At 40.4% G+C, this 18,436-nt stretch overlaps 1 protein-coding gene across 2 annotated transcripts in view; it reads right to left on the minus strand.

Annotated features, from left to right (window-relative positions):
* The window catches only part of pcdh11 (protocadherin 11), a 133,672-nt gene extending 116,808 nt beyond the window's left edge, over positions 1 to 16,864 (minus strand). Inside the window, exons 1-3 of one of the 2 annotated variants that reach the window (XM_084948264.1) lie at positions 16,101 to 16,864; positions 9,340 to 9,920; positions 768 to 3,275 (exon numbers count right to left, since the gene is read on the minus strand). In XM_084948264.1, coding sequence (XP_084804390.1) covers positions 768 to 3,275; positions 9,340 to 9,879 — 3,048 coding nt within the window. In that variant the 5' untranslated portion in view covers positions 9,880 to 9,920; positions 16,101 to 16,864. The remainder of the gene's footprint in view (positions 1 to 767; positions 3,276 to 9,339; positions 9,921 to 16,100) is intronic. The other variant, XM_084948273.1, reaches the window with a different exon arrangement.
* Positions 16,865 to 18,436: the final 1,572 nt, after the last annotated feature.

Consider the following 18,436-nt stretch of genomic DNA (forward strand, 5'->3'; position numbering starts at 1 on the left):
CACCTCTCCTTACTTCTGATTTACATTTATTTCCCTTTGCCAGTTTTTATTTATTGGGGCACTTCACATTTGGCAAATATCTCTTAGGGAATCATAAGCCCTTTGCTATACCTTGGCATTTAAATGAGTTTCACTCCCACAAAGCATCACTGGCACAGTTAAGCTAGGACTTAATATTTTCACGACTGAAGCCACAAAAATATGGGATTTCTTTATCAAGTTGTTTTAGCACATTTTTTTTTAAATTTTTTTGCACTTTTGCTTTCACACTTGTGCCTTTGACAATGTTAGCCAAATAGTCACAGCTTCATTCATCCTAATAACTCAAATTCAGAGTTGCTGCATATCCCAGTTTGCACCGCCAGCACTCCCTGTCCATTTTAAAACAGCTAGCCACTGTAGTTGTTCTGCTTCCATTGCTCAAAGATTGGATTTTGAAAGCTGAGCATGTTTTATGGTAAATGATTATACAGTTATGGTTGCATTTAAATGGTCAAAATGAAAACAGGGTGGATTAACAACAGTACAGTGGATGGTTTGCTGCATTAATTGCAACAAATTACGTTTTCTTTCATTTTTGTTTGTTTCATCTCTTCCCATTTTTAGGTGGAAATGACATTCATGAAGACATGGTCATGGTCTGTGTAGGTAAATCCCCTTCCTTCATGCTCCCACCCACCCCCTTTAACATCACCTACCAGAGGACAGCAAGGGGAGCGTGAGTGGGGACTAGTGTGGGTGGGTTTAAAAAGGAAGTCATGAATTACCTGTCGGTTGGTGCTTTGCCCCGCAGTCTTGAATCCCCCCTGACAGCTGCACTCTGAGACACTGTATGGGTCGGAGCTAGTCGATGAGCATTTGGAGAGTGAGTCACATCCCACCACAAATGTGTTGTCCAAGGGGAGCTCCTGGATCACGTGGTGTTTCTTTGGGGCCACTGGTGTTTCGGGTTTGATTTGAAACGTAGGCTGAGGGGATGCAGATTTGTAATGCTTGGCTAAATCGGGGCTGTCAGGTTTGAAGGTGGTCGGCGTGGTTGCCCAGTTGTACTTCCCCATGGTTTGCTCCTCTAGCTCCACAGGGAGATCCAGTGTACCATTAACATGCTCGTGCGTGGGGTCGTCAGGCTTGGATTCATCTATGGTCACAAAGTTCAGGAGGAGGCTCTTAGGAGATCGCTTCTTTCTCTTCTTCTTTTTCTTGATCTGACGGTTTTCTTGGTTAGGTGACACCCACTCTCCACTTTGCTTGCCCTTCTGCACTACTTTATGTCTAGGTGTCTGTCGGCAGCGCACTAAAGCGGTCACAAATATCACCAAGATGACAGTCATGGTCCCTGCTATGATAGCTATGACGACAATCACATATCCGTTAGCTTGAGGCGCTACCTCACTGTCCCCTATGTTGCGATCCAATGGTGTCTCCATACTTTTTCGCAGTTGCTCTTGTATAAAGGTAGCATTTGACACAGAGTCATTTACAAACAAGTGAACGAGTGCAATAGCATGTAATGACTCCGGCTGGCCTAAATCTTTGACTTTGACTACCAGCCTGTGCAGCCCCTGATCAGCTGAAACTATTTTCTCCTGCAGTGTTATGTTACCCGTTGTTTTGTCGATGGCAAAGAGACCTCGAGGGGAGACCCTAGATGTAATGATGATGCTGCTAATAAGACTGTATTGCAGCTCAGCATTCATACCAGTGTCATTGTCAATGGCAAACACTCTGGTGACCACAGCACCAGGGGTGGTGGTGGTTCGCACTAGGTCATATGAGTAATTGGAGGACGGAATGACGAACACGGGGCGATTGTCATTCACATCGACTACATTGATAGTGACCTTGGCATAGGAGGAGCTTGGAGGTTGTCCTCCATCAACTGCCTTTACCATAAATGTGTAGGAGCTTTGCTGTTCCCTATCAAAGGTAATATTGGGTTTGATCACGCCAGTTTGGGGGTCAATGATAAAATTGTCTTTCCCATTCAAAATGGACAAAGTTACAACAGCATTATCTCCTGCATCTGCATCCGTTACTGTGATTAAGCCAACAGTTCCATAGAGAGGCAGGTTTTCAGGCACATAGAAGTTGTACTCAGGGTGTGTGAAAGTTGGGCTGTTGTCATTAAGGTCCTGGACAATTAGCTTGACAGTGACATTGCTCTGCAGGGATGTAGAGCCATTGTCCCTCGCTATGACAGTGAATGAGTACCTCTCCTGCTTCTCTCTGTCCAGTCGTTTGCCAACAGAGAGAATTCCTGACCGTCTGTCAATGTTAAACCCATCAGGCGCATCAGGGCTGAGAGTATAAATAATCTCTGCATTATGTCCACTGTCTGCGTCAGTGGCGCTTATTTTTATTAACTGTGTAGAGGGGTCATTGTTCTCCGGTATGGAAAGCTGGATTTCTGGCTGGGGAAAGATGGGCGCATTGTCGTTCTCATCCTTGATTTTAATTAAGACCATAGCTGAAGTGTTCAAAGGAGGTGTCCCCCTATCCGAGGCCACTATCTTAATTGCATATTCTCGAGTCGTCTCATAATCTAGAGGAGCAGCTGTCTCGAGTAAAAACTGATCATTAAAGACAGGCTTCAATCGAAAAGGAACATCATGGTCAGTGTAGCAAGCTACTTTGCCATAAAGATCTGCATCCTTGTCAGTAACAGTAATTAGGGCTATTTTGGTGTTCAGAGGTGCATTCTCAGACAGCAGAACAGTTCCATTAACCAGGTTGATAATGTAGCGAGTGTCTATAGAGGGAACATTGTCATTAATGTCTGTTACATTAACAGTCACTGTGGCTCTGGAAGGGGTGGAGCTGCCATCACTGGCCAGGACAATGAGTTTATGAACAGGAGTTACCTCCCTGTCCAGTGGCTGCTTCACAGTGATAAGTCCAGTAGAGCTGTTGATGGCAAAGTGACGTTTGGTCGAGGAAGAGATCTGGTTGCTGAAGGCAAAGTGGATCTGCGCATTGGAACCCAAGTCTGCATCCGTGGCATGAAGCTGAGCGACCGATGTTCCCACTGGTGCGTTTTCTGGTACTGTGACTTCCAGCTCACTGTCCTTGAAAATGGGGCGATTGTCATTGACGTCAGAAATGGTGACTTGGAGAATGGCTGTGCTGGATTTGGGAGGGTTGCCACCATCCTCCACCTTTATCTTCATGACAAAGGTATCCTTCTGTTCACGATCCAGGTTCTGCTGAACAATAAGCTGCGGCCACTTGTCACCTTCGGGCGTCTCAATGATGTCTAAGCCAAACTCACTGACACTCTGCAAAGATAGGACAATATATTTAATTGTAGGTGTTGATTTTATATACCTATTTGAATAATGGAAACAAAATGAAACCAGCTTGTTAGTGTTAAATAGCATTTTACATGTCCACTCATTGTTTTTAACTTCTCACAGGATTTTATCCTTAAGTTTTTGTTTCTTTGTTTGTTTTTCCCCTTTATACTGTCTGGCACAAGACAGTGTGAGTTTCATTTGGTGCAAAAATTGCTAAGCCACTTCAATAAAACCAGACTCGACTGATATATTAGTACCATAACTAAGAACATCACATTTTGACTTGGGTAATAACAAAGAAATATGTGATAACAATTCCAAGGCATCCTTGGGCATTTTTGTTCTTAAATTGCAGATTTTTCAATTATCTTATAACAACAAACATCTTGTTGAGGTTTCTCCTTAGGTTATTCAGGTTCCTTTGTAGCCCTTCTTATGCATCCTGATGAATGTCAAGTTAAACAGCCTGGGAAATTCTTCAACAAAGGCAGCTGGCTCTTTGCTCTTTGCTCTGCTCATCTCAGTTGGGTCCCTGCAAATGTGCAAACATGCTAATCATCAGCTTTTTTTCAGGCTTTTGTTCATTTCTGACACTTTCTAAACACATCCCAAAAAATATATGAAATACTTGGTAATAAATCCTTTTCAAATGACCATTTTTTAGTAAATGATCTGTTTCGACTAACTACTACTTTAAGAGATTTGTTTACCTTTTTATCCTCATCATTCAGTTTCTGCTACTATCAATAAAATCAGACTTCACTCAACCTTTCTGTACAGTCTCAAGTTAAAATGAAACAGCTGTCTTTATAAACATTGAAACTTTGACATAGGAGTGAGAGACAGCCAAGAATGGAGACACACCAATAAAGCACTTGCACACGCCTCAAGAAATCTCTATACATAAAAAGAAAGACAGTTAAAAATTCTGCATATTAAACATGCTTTTCACTCAGGAGGAGCTAAATCTAGGCAAAAGTAAAGCTGGAGGATAATAAAAACAAATACATGAATAATCCACATGATAAACCCGAGGACCTGGCACTCAATGTTAAGAGTAATTGCCTTCCACCCCCCTAAAAAACTAGCACAAATGTTCACTATTTTCGTAGTCCTGACAAATACATGGTATGGATCCATACCATAGCATACTAGTATGAGAGAGAGAGGAAAAAAAACAGAGAGTGAGAGAGAGAGAGAGTAGGGGGAGGAAATAAGAAGACGATCAAGCCCATGAATGAGCTGCATGCACATTATGAAACAAAGAAGCCCTTTGAAGCTCTTTCAGTCAGAAGCAGTTTCATGGTAAAACAAGAAAAAGCATCCTCTTTAAAGAGATAAGCTTCATGCTGCACATAATGTTGGAAGAGATTACTCTGTCTAGGCACAGCTATCAAATGAGATTAAGATATATACATTCTGCTTATTCAAGGGAGAAACACTTCAACCAAATTGTGAGCACAAGAGTCCTCAGTAGGTTTCAAAATCTAGAACTGTCCTTGTGCCAACATAGCTTTGTAGCCGACACAAGAAAACGTGCAGCTGCAGCATGTAAATTATTGTGTACTCTGAAAAATTGCTTGCAGAGGGAATGTTGTCAACATGTCAGTGATTGACAGAACTACTTAAAACAGCCAACACTGCAGCAATGATCTTTCAGACCTTATTTTGTCATCCTTCTGGCAAGCAAAAGTCATATAGGGATAAGCAGACATTGCATATAAAACTCTGCGTGGAACTGTAGAAAAAAAATTGCCTTATGGATAAACTCTGCTGAACCTTTATGTACCCAGCAGAAGTATTTCTAACTGAAAAGTCCAAGACAACATTCTAGGGGCTGTATTGTTAAGCACTACTCGAGCTATACAGATCTCCTCAATCCTCAGTCGTTTGAATAGTTTGCAGATTCGGCACAGTATAGCTGCACGCTGATATTTTCGCAAAGCCCAATGTTAATAGTAGGATGTTGAGTTAGCATGTGTCAAAGGGAATGCTGCACAATGATTTATAAGCCGGCGTTTCCTCTATGCTTTTGTCTTTTTTCCACACAATTTTACAACTGACAAGGCAGCACTCACCGCATTTCAATAACTTGGGGAGAGCTATCTCTCAGGCTGTGCATCCTCCTGAATGCAGAATTAGTCTGGTGGATTGTGATAAGATCTAGGGCAGGCTAAGAAAAGGCCAAATACTAGCATGAATCACTCACTGGAAACCTTAAGGCTGAGTGAGAAGGACAAAGCTCTCTAAACGGTCAAGTGTGCACATTAGACCATGCCTCGCTCTGCCACCTCACATATTCCGTACAGGTACATGTCTTCTTGAACTTTGATGACTTGCCTTTCATCCCACATTACAGGGCCACAGGTTCTCTGGAAGCCAAGGGGGGGATTAGAGCACCGTATATGTGAGGTTTGTGAAGTACAAAATCTAATCAGAGTTGGCTAATTTAAATGAAAATGATTGAGGGACACTGACAGAAGCAGAGGTGGCAGATGATGAGGGAAGGATGAATCTGAACCCCATTTTGCCGACAGTGCCTCAGATTATCAGTAGATGCATCTTTCACTCAATTTGATGACCTTATTAAAACTCAGAGGAGACTCAGATTGGGCTGTGAATATATCAGGAAGACTCTAGTCACGGTGATGCCCATGGATGGGACTAAATAGGCAGAGGTATTCATCACAAGCTATAGCACCTCTTTATAATGCTGATAGAAACTCTCTCTCTCTCTCTCTCTCTCTCTCTCTCTCTCTCCCTCTCTCTCTTCCTCATTCTTTCTCTCTATCCCTCATCCCCTTTTGCCCCTGGCCATGATCTCATGCATATAATTAAGACAAAGGAACCTAGGAAGTGTTTGCCTCTTTTCGTCAACCCCTAGAAGAAGAAAATGTGTCAAAATAGGATGCTAATGAAAAGTAGAAATGCTTGAGAGTGAGTTCTCCACCCAAATATTCCATGCCTATAGGCGCCATGCAATGAATTAATCACATTTTTCTTGCTACATGGGAATGAAGCTTGAATAAATTTTGCATCTTCAAATCAGTTTGGGAATGAATTTGGTCAGGCTCAGACTTGGAGTACCAGAAAAAAAGACTACTCCGCTTCAAAATCTAAGGTATATTTCAGTTAGAAATGTGAAAAAAAAAATAATAATAGTGGATTGGCCTTGGAAATAACTTCAGACAAAATATGTTGTTGGAATAAGGTTAAGCATAAATGCCCTAAATACAGACATTGTTTTATTAGTGGAACATAGTCAAGCTAGTGACAGAATGAAATTTAAACAAAAAATATATTCTGTTTTAAATCTACTGAAAGATGCTGACGTGAATGCAAGGGCACGTCAAGCACCAAGCCCCGGAATAAAGAACGGTGCCAACTTTTGAAATTGTAAAAAGCGAGAGGAAAACAAATGCTAAAATCTCATTTAGTCCTGAGTACGTTTCTGTGTTGACCCGACTTATCCTGTGAATATGTAGTGATCAAATCTCCCTTCGTGGGGGATTCTTCTCCAGTCATGCATGTGATTACTTTCTCTGACCTTGACCATTTCTTAGGACAACTTCTATTCAATTCAGGTGACGTAACACACCGCTGCACTGATGGTGGAGTTTTGCTCAAAGTATGATTACCAACCATTATATGTGGAGCTGGAGCACTGTGTAGGACGAAATTACCCGTTGTCCCTCTTGGCTTTGAAAAAGAAGAAAGTTGCACAAAAAAGGCCACCATGTTTCTTTCATTTCTTCTGTATATTGACAACTCAGGCAAGTTACATGTGGAGTGACACACCACTGAGTATGGCTCATTGTGCTACACAATGGAAGCAATTTTAGCACTGTGCCCTGTACAACACGAGAAAAAAACTGGGCAAACTATCATTCTGAGGGAGCTTCTGACACAAATCTCACAGGACCATACAAAGATAGTCCAAGGGTGGCTTAGCGGTCAAGAGCTATTCTAGGAATTGCTTACACATTCCTTCCCCCCTAAACCCCTGGCTTTCTACTTCGCCACGGAAATAAAACATACCAAAGGCTGAAAGTGCATCCAACTCACTTTAATGCTTCACCCTACATCGTTTTACTCATATGGAACCTGGGATACAAGCAAATTAATCTTGAATACAATGAGAATATAATGAGAAGTACCGAAATGGGGCTGTGGAGCCAAGGATGCTGAAAGAAGATTTTCCTGGAAAAGATAACACAACCACAGCCTAGGTACAGTTTTTAGAAAGCTCCATATTGTGGGAAGGGTAAAGAAAATTATTGCAAATGATCATCGTAATGAGCAGAACATTTGGTTGGTGATTTTCCAGGCATGAACAATTCAGGACATTGCGCTGGAGAGGTCTTGGCAGTGGGGAGACTCTTTAAAAATGCAAATTGGTATTCAAGGCAGACACAGACAGCAATGATTCTGTTCATTCCTACACAATGTTAACGTCATCTGAGACTCCACGGTGGACTTGTCATGCTGCCTCACACCGTTCCCTTAAGTACAACAACTTTTTTGCATTTGTTATTATTACAGTTATATAATTTAGTTTTATGTGATCATGTAATCTTCACTACTTATCTGCAAAGCCTTAAGTGTTGTCTAGACTGTAATTGAAGAACACATGATAATATCTTACATTTCTCAACTTGGAGCTGAATTCATTAGGTAACAAAGAATATTACAGTGCAGAAAAAAGGCTTTTCCTAGTTCTGTACTGGATGCATATTACAACAATACAGTTTATTCCTTTACACCTGCTTTAATGCGCTATGTTTAGCATAAGTAACTTGTTGCTGGAAACTGGACATGCAGTTTATGCTGCGTCTGCACTTTCTGCTACATGTTCTCTGTTAATACACAGCGAAAACATACCCTTTTTACAGCCTTCTCTACTAATGAAAAACATATGAAGATATTAATGGCTGGTATATAATCTTTTAGACTCTCCAACATACTGCACTGTATGAAAAAGTAGGTCATATTTTCAATGCAAATTGTGAATTCATTTGCAGTATGCATATATACACTATAGCACTACACTCTACAGCACTATAAAGGGTTTAAAGAATCAGCTAATGCAGAATCTGAGTCGTATTAAATGAAGTCTACAAAACTGACAAAGAAAAAGGATGTAAGAGCTCATTAATTAACAAATAGTCAGCTATTCAGACCTGATGTACACAGGTGGCATGTTGCAGGCGTAAGAGTTTGTCACAGCTTAATCAATAATGTGAGCACTGAATATTATGCTTGCTTCGAAGAAAGCCAGACAATTAATTTCATACTTTCTATTGTGTGTTTGTTCTTTAAAAGTGTTTCTCCAAAACAAATTACTACAATCGTTTTCAGTCTCTCAAATGTGTGGCTGTAACTGCTCGGAAAGTTATATATCTAACAGACAATTAAAGTATATTTATTTTATTTAGTCCTTTCAGTAAACGTGTACCTTGAACGCTGTTCCAGTAACACAGTGCTTCGGGCCATATTCTTTCAGTCACCTACTACTCCATTTAATTTGGAAGAAACAGCATTTAGTTTAGGCTGCCAGCATGGAGTATTATAGTGAAGTAGATATTTTAAGAAGTCTTTACGTGGAAATTCTTTTCTGATACCTGGATGTGTTTGATTTGTTACAGTTGAGAGTTCAGCACATATCAAACAAAACAGGGATACATTAGTGCTAGGGACTCAGACACAGTGATTTTTAAACAAAATCGTAATTCGTAAAAGAATCAAATACAACTTCCGAAATGGGAAGAACCAACAAAAAGCATTAGATCCATCGGAGGTCTGTTAAACATTTCAGGTTCATTAATGAAAAAGCTCATTACAAAATCCACTTTGAACCAGATATTTAAAAAACTTGATTCTTCCAATACTTCCAATAATCTTTTGAAAATTCACTAATGTATAAGGAAATACCTCCTTACTCGATTTTCCATTTTAACATTAATAAGATTTCAAAGACCACAACAAAATACTTTATTCCTTTTTTTCTCTTTTTAGATATCAATAATGAAACAGGCTTAATCCTCACCTTGACTAGTTCATAATGTTGGATCCCATTGATCCCAACATCAGGGTCAAATGCTGAGGGCACCGGGTATCGTGTGTTAATGGCCGTGTTCTCTGGGATGGAGATGTTTATTACAGTGGACTGGAAAAGGGGTGCGTTGTCATTCACATCCTCAATCAGGAAGCGGATCTTGACCAATCTGAAGATCTCATCTGGCAACACTGCCACCTCGATCTCGTAATAGCAGCGTTTCTCGTTGAAGACCCCGGAGCACAGCTTCTCCCGGTCAATTCTGTGATTGGTGGTAAAGATCTCCCCTGTGTTAGCCTCCACCCTCACCAAAGGCACATCGCCCGTTTTATACACAGGCTTGAACTGCAACGGCGAGGATAGCCTGATGCTGGGGTCTAGGTTCAGGTCCAGGTCCTTGCGCAGATTCCCAATTCGGACGTTCTCTGGTTGCTCCTCCTTCACTGTGTAGTCCCTCTCCTGGGCCTGGCATTGTAAGACCACACAGGTGAGCAAGACCACCAGCACATGAGCCTGACTTGCTAAGTCCATACTCAAGAGTAGATGGGAGCCTCACTTTCACTGCAGCAAATCTGTCATGACAGACGAGCCAGAGGGGGAAAAAAGAAGAGAGAAAGACAGAACGCACAATGTCAGTGCAGAAAATTACACGGTATTCAAGTTCTGCTGTAATTAGTACTATTTTCCCTCATGGAGAGTTTTCAACTTGACCTCTTCATCCTAACTAGTTATGAGCCAACATCCTTCCCATGTCTTTGAGAGCAAATTAATGGCAGTTTTACACAATTAACCTTTAATGACATCCGTTGAGCAAGCGGACATGTAAAGGTTAGTAGTTCATGCATTCCATCAATCCATTTCAACGCCGTAATGAACCATTTAATATTTTTATTGAGAAGTATGAAAGCAGTTAGGTTCAGTGTTACAATGAAATAGTTTGCTTTCAAAGCTTGTTAACAAACTACTTTGCCTGAAAAAAAAAGAACCAAAAAAATGGATAAAAGCTTCATTTATATCCATCCATTTCCCTAACCGCTTGTCCATTTGAGAGTTGTTGTGGGGGGTTGGAGCCCAGCTGTCATAGGGCAAGAGCAGAGTACACGCTGGACAGGTCACCAATCTATCACAGGCTAACACAGAGAGACAGACAGACAACCACTCATGGTCACATTCACACCTACAGCCAATTTGGAATCACCAATTTAACTAACTTGTATGTCTCTGGACTGTGGGAGGAAGCCAGAGTACAAAGAGAGAACCCACGCAGGTGCCCTTTTGCTTTGAGGCAGCAGTACTAACCACCGTTCTGCTGTTCCGCCATCATATATGAGTCGTCTAAGTCAATATGCTACAGTAGTGTCCTTATAAAGCGCATCCACACGCAGGCTTTGGCTCATTTGGAAAAAGCAGAAATGAGCCTTAAGCACTGTTGCTTCCATGCATGAACGCACACACACACACATACACACACACAGACACTTGGAGTTGTACCGCTTGACAGCAGCTATTAATGGAGAGTATCATTTGTTTGGAATGTAAACAATCGAGTTCTCAAATATTTCATGAACGTCCGTGTGTGCGTAAACTAGCACAGTATGATCGTTTTAAGTAAGAGCAGTGGAAGGAAACAACAACGTGAAATGATTTATTGCGAGAGCCACCATTAGTCAAATTAGAGAAATTTAATCTGAACTTCATTACATGCTAGCAAATGTTTTATCTCCAGCATTAAATTTAAACTGCACACAGTTTGCTGTTTGCGAGGCAAAAATGTTTAAAACACAGTGAGGCTGATTTCACATAAGTTAACAATATTCACTGATGACTTTTCAAGCACAGAGTCCCAATTCGTTTGAGTCTGTTATACATTTTTCTTTTGTACAAGTACAAAAGCTTGCCAAAGCGCAAGATCCTCGATTGCTAAAATCCAGGTAGCTCATCGGAAGACAATACTGACTAATACCTTACAATTCAGCACATATTGTAGCATAAATATTGACTGCTTTCCACTGGTTAAAGCTGCAGTGGGCAGAAAGTGAGAAAAGGTTGCAGGAAAAAAAATGCCAGATTTTAAAAATGGCAGCCTTCCTGCAGCTCCCCCCTTTCAGTTCTGAGCACATGGACATATGCACATACTACAAGCTAAAAATATGTCAATATGCTACAAAAACTCAAACCCTGTTTACTCCTGCTTATCACATTACGCCACTGTGTTATACCTCCTATCTTGGCTTTTCCATTCACTATACTAATTTGTACAGCTCACCTGATTTGGTCTAATAAGGTTACTAACGTACTAAAGTCTGCAGTCACAGGCTAAATTTTCTATTGTTTGAAAACCTAGAAAGAGGATAGGAGAGGAGAAGGAGACTAGATCTCTGTGAGAGCATTTTAATTTAATATACTACACAGTTATTATTAATTTGTTTGCCCAGTGACACCAAATACATGTTGCCCCCTGAACCCTTACCTGTTATTAAGTGAGTTACTCTGTGTGTGATGTGATTTGCTAGCTAGCATTTTCTATGAGTTCATTCATTTAACGTTCTTGGATTTACTCAAGAGACTGTATTCCGTAGTGTCACCCACAGCTGCGCTGGTCTCCACTGAGGTTTTGCCACATATGCGTTAATAGGCAGAAGTTAAGTCTTATTACAAAAGTACATCCTTCTTTGCTAGATTTTTTTTTTTGGGGGGGGAACAAGAATATTATATTACTGGTCTGTTTTTAATCCACATGTAAGGGTAAAGTCTTATAAGGATACCCCCACCCCACGGCCTCAACCACCCATCTGCATTGCAGCACAATTAACAGCTAATAACTTTCCCAGTGAGTGTTTGTTAACCTTATATGAATATCCTCAAGATATCGATTTGTATTCACAAGGCGGCTGCCTTGAAATCAAACACACATTTACTTCGAAGGATGGCAAATGTGTATGACAGCCACGACACAACAGTTTACAGATTCTGCTTTAAATTTGTACGCATACCCGACTTGTTGCTATCCAGGTATAATATTACCTACTTTATAAAATTTCCATCCATTTGAGACAGTATTCTGTAGAAAAAGTATGATTACCTAAACTGCACTACAGGGGTCCTCTAAATTGGCAAGGCAACAGCGTTCATAGCTATTGAAGCTTTCTGCCCGCTGACAAAGGGGAATTGATTAAAAATAAGAATTTAATTAAGCTGGTTTTGAATCTCCAACAATTGCAAGGCATTCATGAAATGTGTAGACACAGACTTCCCACATTTCACAAAGCAGTCGCACGAGACTCATTAAAGAACAGTTGAACAGGAAAAAAAAGCGAGATGACATTGATCTGTGTGAGGGTTACTTATTCTACATGTGCAATATTAGCAGTGCTGTACTGTCACGTCAAAATATTGATGAGATATATCCTATTAGTAACCGTGACACACTTTACTTTGAAGTGTGCATCTTTCTTAGAGTGAGCAGCAATTGCTTTACTGTGATGATCGCCAGGCAGTGCAAGGCTGAGCTCGCACGACGTAAAATGAAGTTTAAATTACATCCTTAAATGGGATGTGATTCGCTGAAGTGAAAAAAACAGAAAAGATCAAAGCATGATCTAGATCTCCTCTTTCTGGTAAGTGACAATAATGTGCTGCAGGATGAAGGCGTGTAGTATGTTTTTCATTCAGTACATGCAGGAGTACAAATGTAGTAAAAAGCAAGACACCCTTGCATCGCTAATGGGTGTTGCAAATGCGCTCTTTTTTCTATTTTTCTATTTTTTTTTCAGATATACATATACATCAGGATAAATATACATTTGTAGCTATTTAACTAATGAAGTTAAAATATTAACTATTTAACAAGTGAGAGGTACACCTTGCCCTTGAACATATTTACTCCTGGTATTCTATTAATTTGATGTGGGATCTTTTCTCTGAACCATGATTTTCCAACAAGTGCAGTGATTTTCACTTGTCACACTTCTTTAAAAACCTGTCCATAAGGGATAAGCTAGGTGAGAAAGGAATTGTGCTGGAGGGGGAAAAAGTAAGAGGAGGGGGATTCTAGGTGTCAGTCAGAGTGTCTCCTTTGCTTACATTTCACTAGTCTGCTGAAATGCTATTTTGAGCCCCAGACAGCAGGTTGAATCCAGTAGGCAAACTCAAGCCTCCCTCTTGGGAAACACAGCGAAGAGGAGCAGGCTGGCCCGAGATCACTTTCCACGACAGTGTGATGGACAGGTCTTCCTGTGGTTTGCAACCGCTGAAGGGAGCAGCGGGAGAGGAGACATACATCTACTGCCACCTCCTACCTTCACCCCTAAAAGATACCCTTATTGGAAACTTTCAGTGTAGTTACTCTGACATTTGGAGTCCTTTAACTGTCAAAGCCAGGTTTTTACCACAGTTGTATATCAATATTGCCTGTGGATCCAAAGAGATTTTAAAGAGAGGGCACCGGTAGATGGAATACGTTTGATTGTCATGAGCATTTTCCCTTTTAACAGCTTTAAGGATCGCTGACAGTCTGACAGACCAGGTTTCTGTCATGATCAGTCAGTTCTTTTTTAGTGCACACCGCTAGACCAATTCTCTTCACATGGTGGTGGAACAAAAGTTGTTTTCTCTTGGGAAACTTCAGCAATGTCTATATTGCCTAAGCTGTAGTGCTTAGGCAATGTAATAGTGCAAGGTAATATACTGCAAGAAAAAATATCCTCAATATGGAAATAATACCAGCAATGTATGTAGAGTGAAGTTCAACTAAAAAAGAGGGTTACCTACTACATAAAAAAAGTTCTGATTCATAATATCTAGCATAATGTTTAAGTAGATTCAAGCAATGCTGTTTGGCTGACTGAGCCACTGCATATTCACCTCTGAATCAATTTAATACTTAGATTAACTAGCATAAGAAGACTTTTACTACACAGGTAAACAAATGACCTCCGCTATTTCCAAGATGACAAGCTAAATATCAGTGCTGTAATCATGGACCTCAAGAGGGCAGTCCATACATGGAAATCCAAAAGCTAAATCAGTGATCGATTCGGTTGGTGCAGTTTTACGTCATCTCTCAAGTTAATTTTAACTTGTAAGTACATTTTAAAACTGTATGAAATTTTTATTTATGGGTCTGGGTTGACTAATCCTAAATTCAATCCTAAATAGTCAGAGAAACCATCAAAATAATAAAACTTGTGAAAAACTTATGAAAAAATTCACTACTATGAATAAGTGCTAAAATATAAATGTCTCTCTTAATGGTGTGGAAAGACGCTGCCAAAATATTTCAAAAGTTTTCCATTGTGGATTCTGAAATCATTTCAGAAAAGATACATTTTATACAGGTAGTCAAATTTAATAAGTCATAGTTGATGAAGAATGAAAAGGACACCTTCTGCTATCTGCTACAGTGTCATCAGAAAGTCACACAAGAGAGGAACTAAAATGAACTTAAATTGTGGCGAAATCCTTAATTAACTGTATTATATAAACTAATTATAACTGTGGAAAGAGTTTGAAGCAAATACAGAAAGACACCATTCCTGGTAAGAATCCCTGACACCACAGTTACTTACTGTATTAGCTCTTCAGAACACATAGTGTGTCCCTGAGCAAGTTAATGACTCCCAAAACTCAGCACTCGGTAGTGCTGTAGTTCAACCTCTAAGAGCCATAAAACAAATTTGGAGCATGTCATGCAAGGATATTAAAGACTACAGTCAGTTGGTTCAGTTGCGTTTGGCGATTTTAAAATGTGGATGTGAATGATAAAATAGTTTTTTATGTTTTGCAAATAAAGTATATACCTTGCTTCCATCATCCACTGACTCCCTTTTTAATATAAACCGCCGAGGATAATGCCAAAATATCTGGCACATCTCGGGAGCTTCACATTACCATTTGAAGTTATTCTCCAGGAAATACTGAGTTTAACAGGCCTCTCAAAACAGCCACAATAATAATATGCATGCGGGTCAGGTATAGCAAATTATCCACAAAAGCCAACCGTGGTGGTTAATTCTAGGAAGAAGTGGAATTCATATTGACTATTTGAACTATTATTCTTCGAACAAATTCACTCCGTGTTTGCTTTTCCCCCCTCTCCCCCGAGTCGGAGTGTGAACAGGATGAAAGCCCCTGAGGTTATGGTCTGTGACAGCTAAACCGGTGGACCAGGAGCGCGCTGTTGCTGCGCACCCACGCACCGAGCTTAGCGGCCAAGCTGTTGAGAAACCTGCGCTGAAAAGTCCCTGTTGTTGGATGCTCTTGGAAAGTAGGCCTATCTATCTAACGATCAGCAATGAGCAAGACTAAATAAAGCCCGAAGTCGTGACCGGCCACGCGGTACACATTCATAATGCGACAACTCCGCTTAGATGCTCCACGATGCACCGTGTAAATGGATAATTTGTATTTACACTCGGTTCACGGGGACGCCTATTATATCTTTGGAGCAGCTCTAGGAAAACCCACTCAGCGTCAAAATTACCCACTGTCGCAACACTATCGAACTACCTTTTAGGATTTACAGTCCCCGATTTTCGTCCAGTTTATGTTGTTGTCCTTGATTTTATATATATATACTTCATGTCCTCACTCTTACCGAGATTTCAGTACGTACAGAGTAAATAAATTAGGCTATGGAGCTCTCCAAATACGCACACAGGATAGAGCGGTCATATGCGCCTACATTCAGAGAGCGCTAAAGTAAAATGCATTTTGTTTTTAACAGTAAAGTAGTATATAAGAGCGAAGCTTACCTTTCCGTTCGAATACGATGGAAAAAAATCAACCGTGAGTACCGTCGCGCAGAGACATCACTGATTCACAAAAAAGAAGTGCCATGAATTAATGTGAAGTGGGGGAAACGGGCAGAAAGGATCCTCATCAAAATCGGTAAGAAGCGTAGAAAAAATGTTATCCACTACAAAAACTTATCCATGTGCTAAAAAAAAATGTGGTCCTCGCGTGCAAGAGAAAAAGGGCATGCACAGCGATCAACTTAAAGGACGCTGTAATTCCTCTTCGGATGTATTGGGCTCACAATCCCACAGGCGGAGATACGCAGTGATCCACGCTTGTTTTACATAAACTTTGTCTCTCTAGCCTAATTTGCCTTGAAATTCCTATTTTCGCCAGCTGGCAGCAAACTTACACGTGTGTGCGTTAAAAGCCTCTTAAACAGCACATCAAACTTAAATCCAAGAGGGCGAAAAAAAAAAAAACAGAGAGAGACTTCTGATGAAGAAGTGAAAGCTTAAACCTATTTTAATGTTATAACCACTTGTTTTGACTGATTCAAGGCTGTACGCGCTCTCCCCCAAAAAAACTCTTAAATGCGGGATGCAGAGAGCGCATCGCCCCCCCAGTGGAGTTGGATCAAAGTGTGCCTCAGTGCAGCATCACTTACAGGAGCCGGGATAGGCGGTTCACCGTATCTGTCTGCTAAGCTGTAGATGTCTCAGTAGTATTGTATGAACTCAGTTCCTCAATGCTGCTCACCTCTCTCCCTCTCGCTCTCCCTCCGACTGACATCATGGAGGTAGGAGGAGCCAAGCTCAGATTTAAGAGCCCCGGTTCTCTTAAAGCCGCACTGCGTTGGAGAGATGTTCGCACTGAGATGTACAGTAGGTGGATGTTGGGGTATACGTGGACCACAGATGCCTCTGCTGTTTGCTGTAGACAGAGTGCTCCAGGAATCTACCTGAAAGCAGGAGGGGGGCACTGTTCGCGTTTATACAAAGCCTTCAGTGAGGGACTACTGTAACAATGGCACATTTGTGTAATGATCTGAGATTTGAATTCTTTTCAGACATTCCTGAGATGTCAGCATATAAAAGCTGAGACATACTCCGGGATGAAAAGTAGGGTTATGAATTTGCTTACATTTTTCACAACTTCTATTTATAAATACAGAAATAATTACTATGGGCTATTAGTATTAAAAGACCATCTTAGTAGCATGAATAGCTTGAATGCTTGAGATGTAAGAAATAACAAGATGACAATGAACAAAGTTAAAAAATGTCAATGCCTTGTCTAAAAGTATACCTCATTTAAACAATACAGAGCATTTATTTGGTATTAGCAAAGCAATGCCATTTCTTTAACTTTAGAACCAAAATATCAGCAAATACAGTTGCAGGTGCAAGTCTCATTGTCAGATGGGGATCAGTTTAATGTTACCAATTACTAATCACATACTGCCAAGCTATTACTTTCCTGCTGTGGTGAAATGAATGGGTTTTCTGTCCCTAAATAGCTTCCAGTAGATTCTAACAGATTCTTTTACAGGGGTCAAAAAGGGTTATGGTTGCAGAGGGTCAAATCATCATGACCAACATCATGTTACTGCCAATTACCTTTGTCCCTCTGACATCACCTCATACAACAAATGGCTGTTGCATTTTAACAAGTTTAGCCTCTGGCATGATTTTATGTGCTTTTCCCTCACCTGTTCACTGTTTCCCTTCAAAGGATGTTGTTGTGCTCTTCATCCCCGAAGACAGGGACTTCACCAGATGATTCCACTGTAAGTTTAGACCAAATAATACTTGTTTTTAGCAGCGGATAAAAAAACCCACAGGCTGCTGTTTTTTCTTAATTTACTATGAAACAAGGGGTGATTTATTTTCTTCCTATTGAGAAAACACTGTATAATACACAATGTGTTTTCTTAATTTAACTGTCTCTGAGGATTTCTGAAGAACACATTTGCAGTATCTGAACGCCAAAAAGCAATATTATCTGTCAGAAGGCACATAATTCCTCATGTCAAATTTTATAAGATGAATCCCCACAATAATATAATTCAACATGAAATACAGCCATGGGTGTAAAACTTATTTGACACTGGTTCATATTTCTGTTTAACCTTCTTGATTATTCTTGGCACAAAAAGAAATCCTCAGTTATAATGTTGCAGCAGCTTAACCAAAGCTGATTATCTTAAATGTCCACTCGACAGTTTTTTTTGTTAGGTTTTTGTTCAGAGTAATGTCAAATCACCCAAACCCCAATGTGTTTTTTCCTAATCTTTTTTGTCTTTCCTTAACTAGGAGAGGTAGTGTTGTGACAGGGAAGTTGTGGACTGTGC

Source organism: Perissodus microlepis, chromosome 2, assembly GCF_051167445.1.
Source record: "Perissodus microlepis isolate ML-2025 ecotype Zambia chromosome 2, ASM5116744v1, whole genome shotgun sequence".
NCBI lineage: Eukaryota > Metazoa > Chordata > Actinopteri > Cichliformes > Cichlidae > Perissodus > Perissodus microlepis.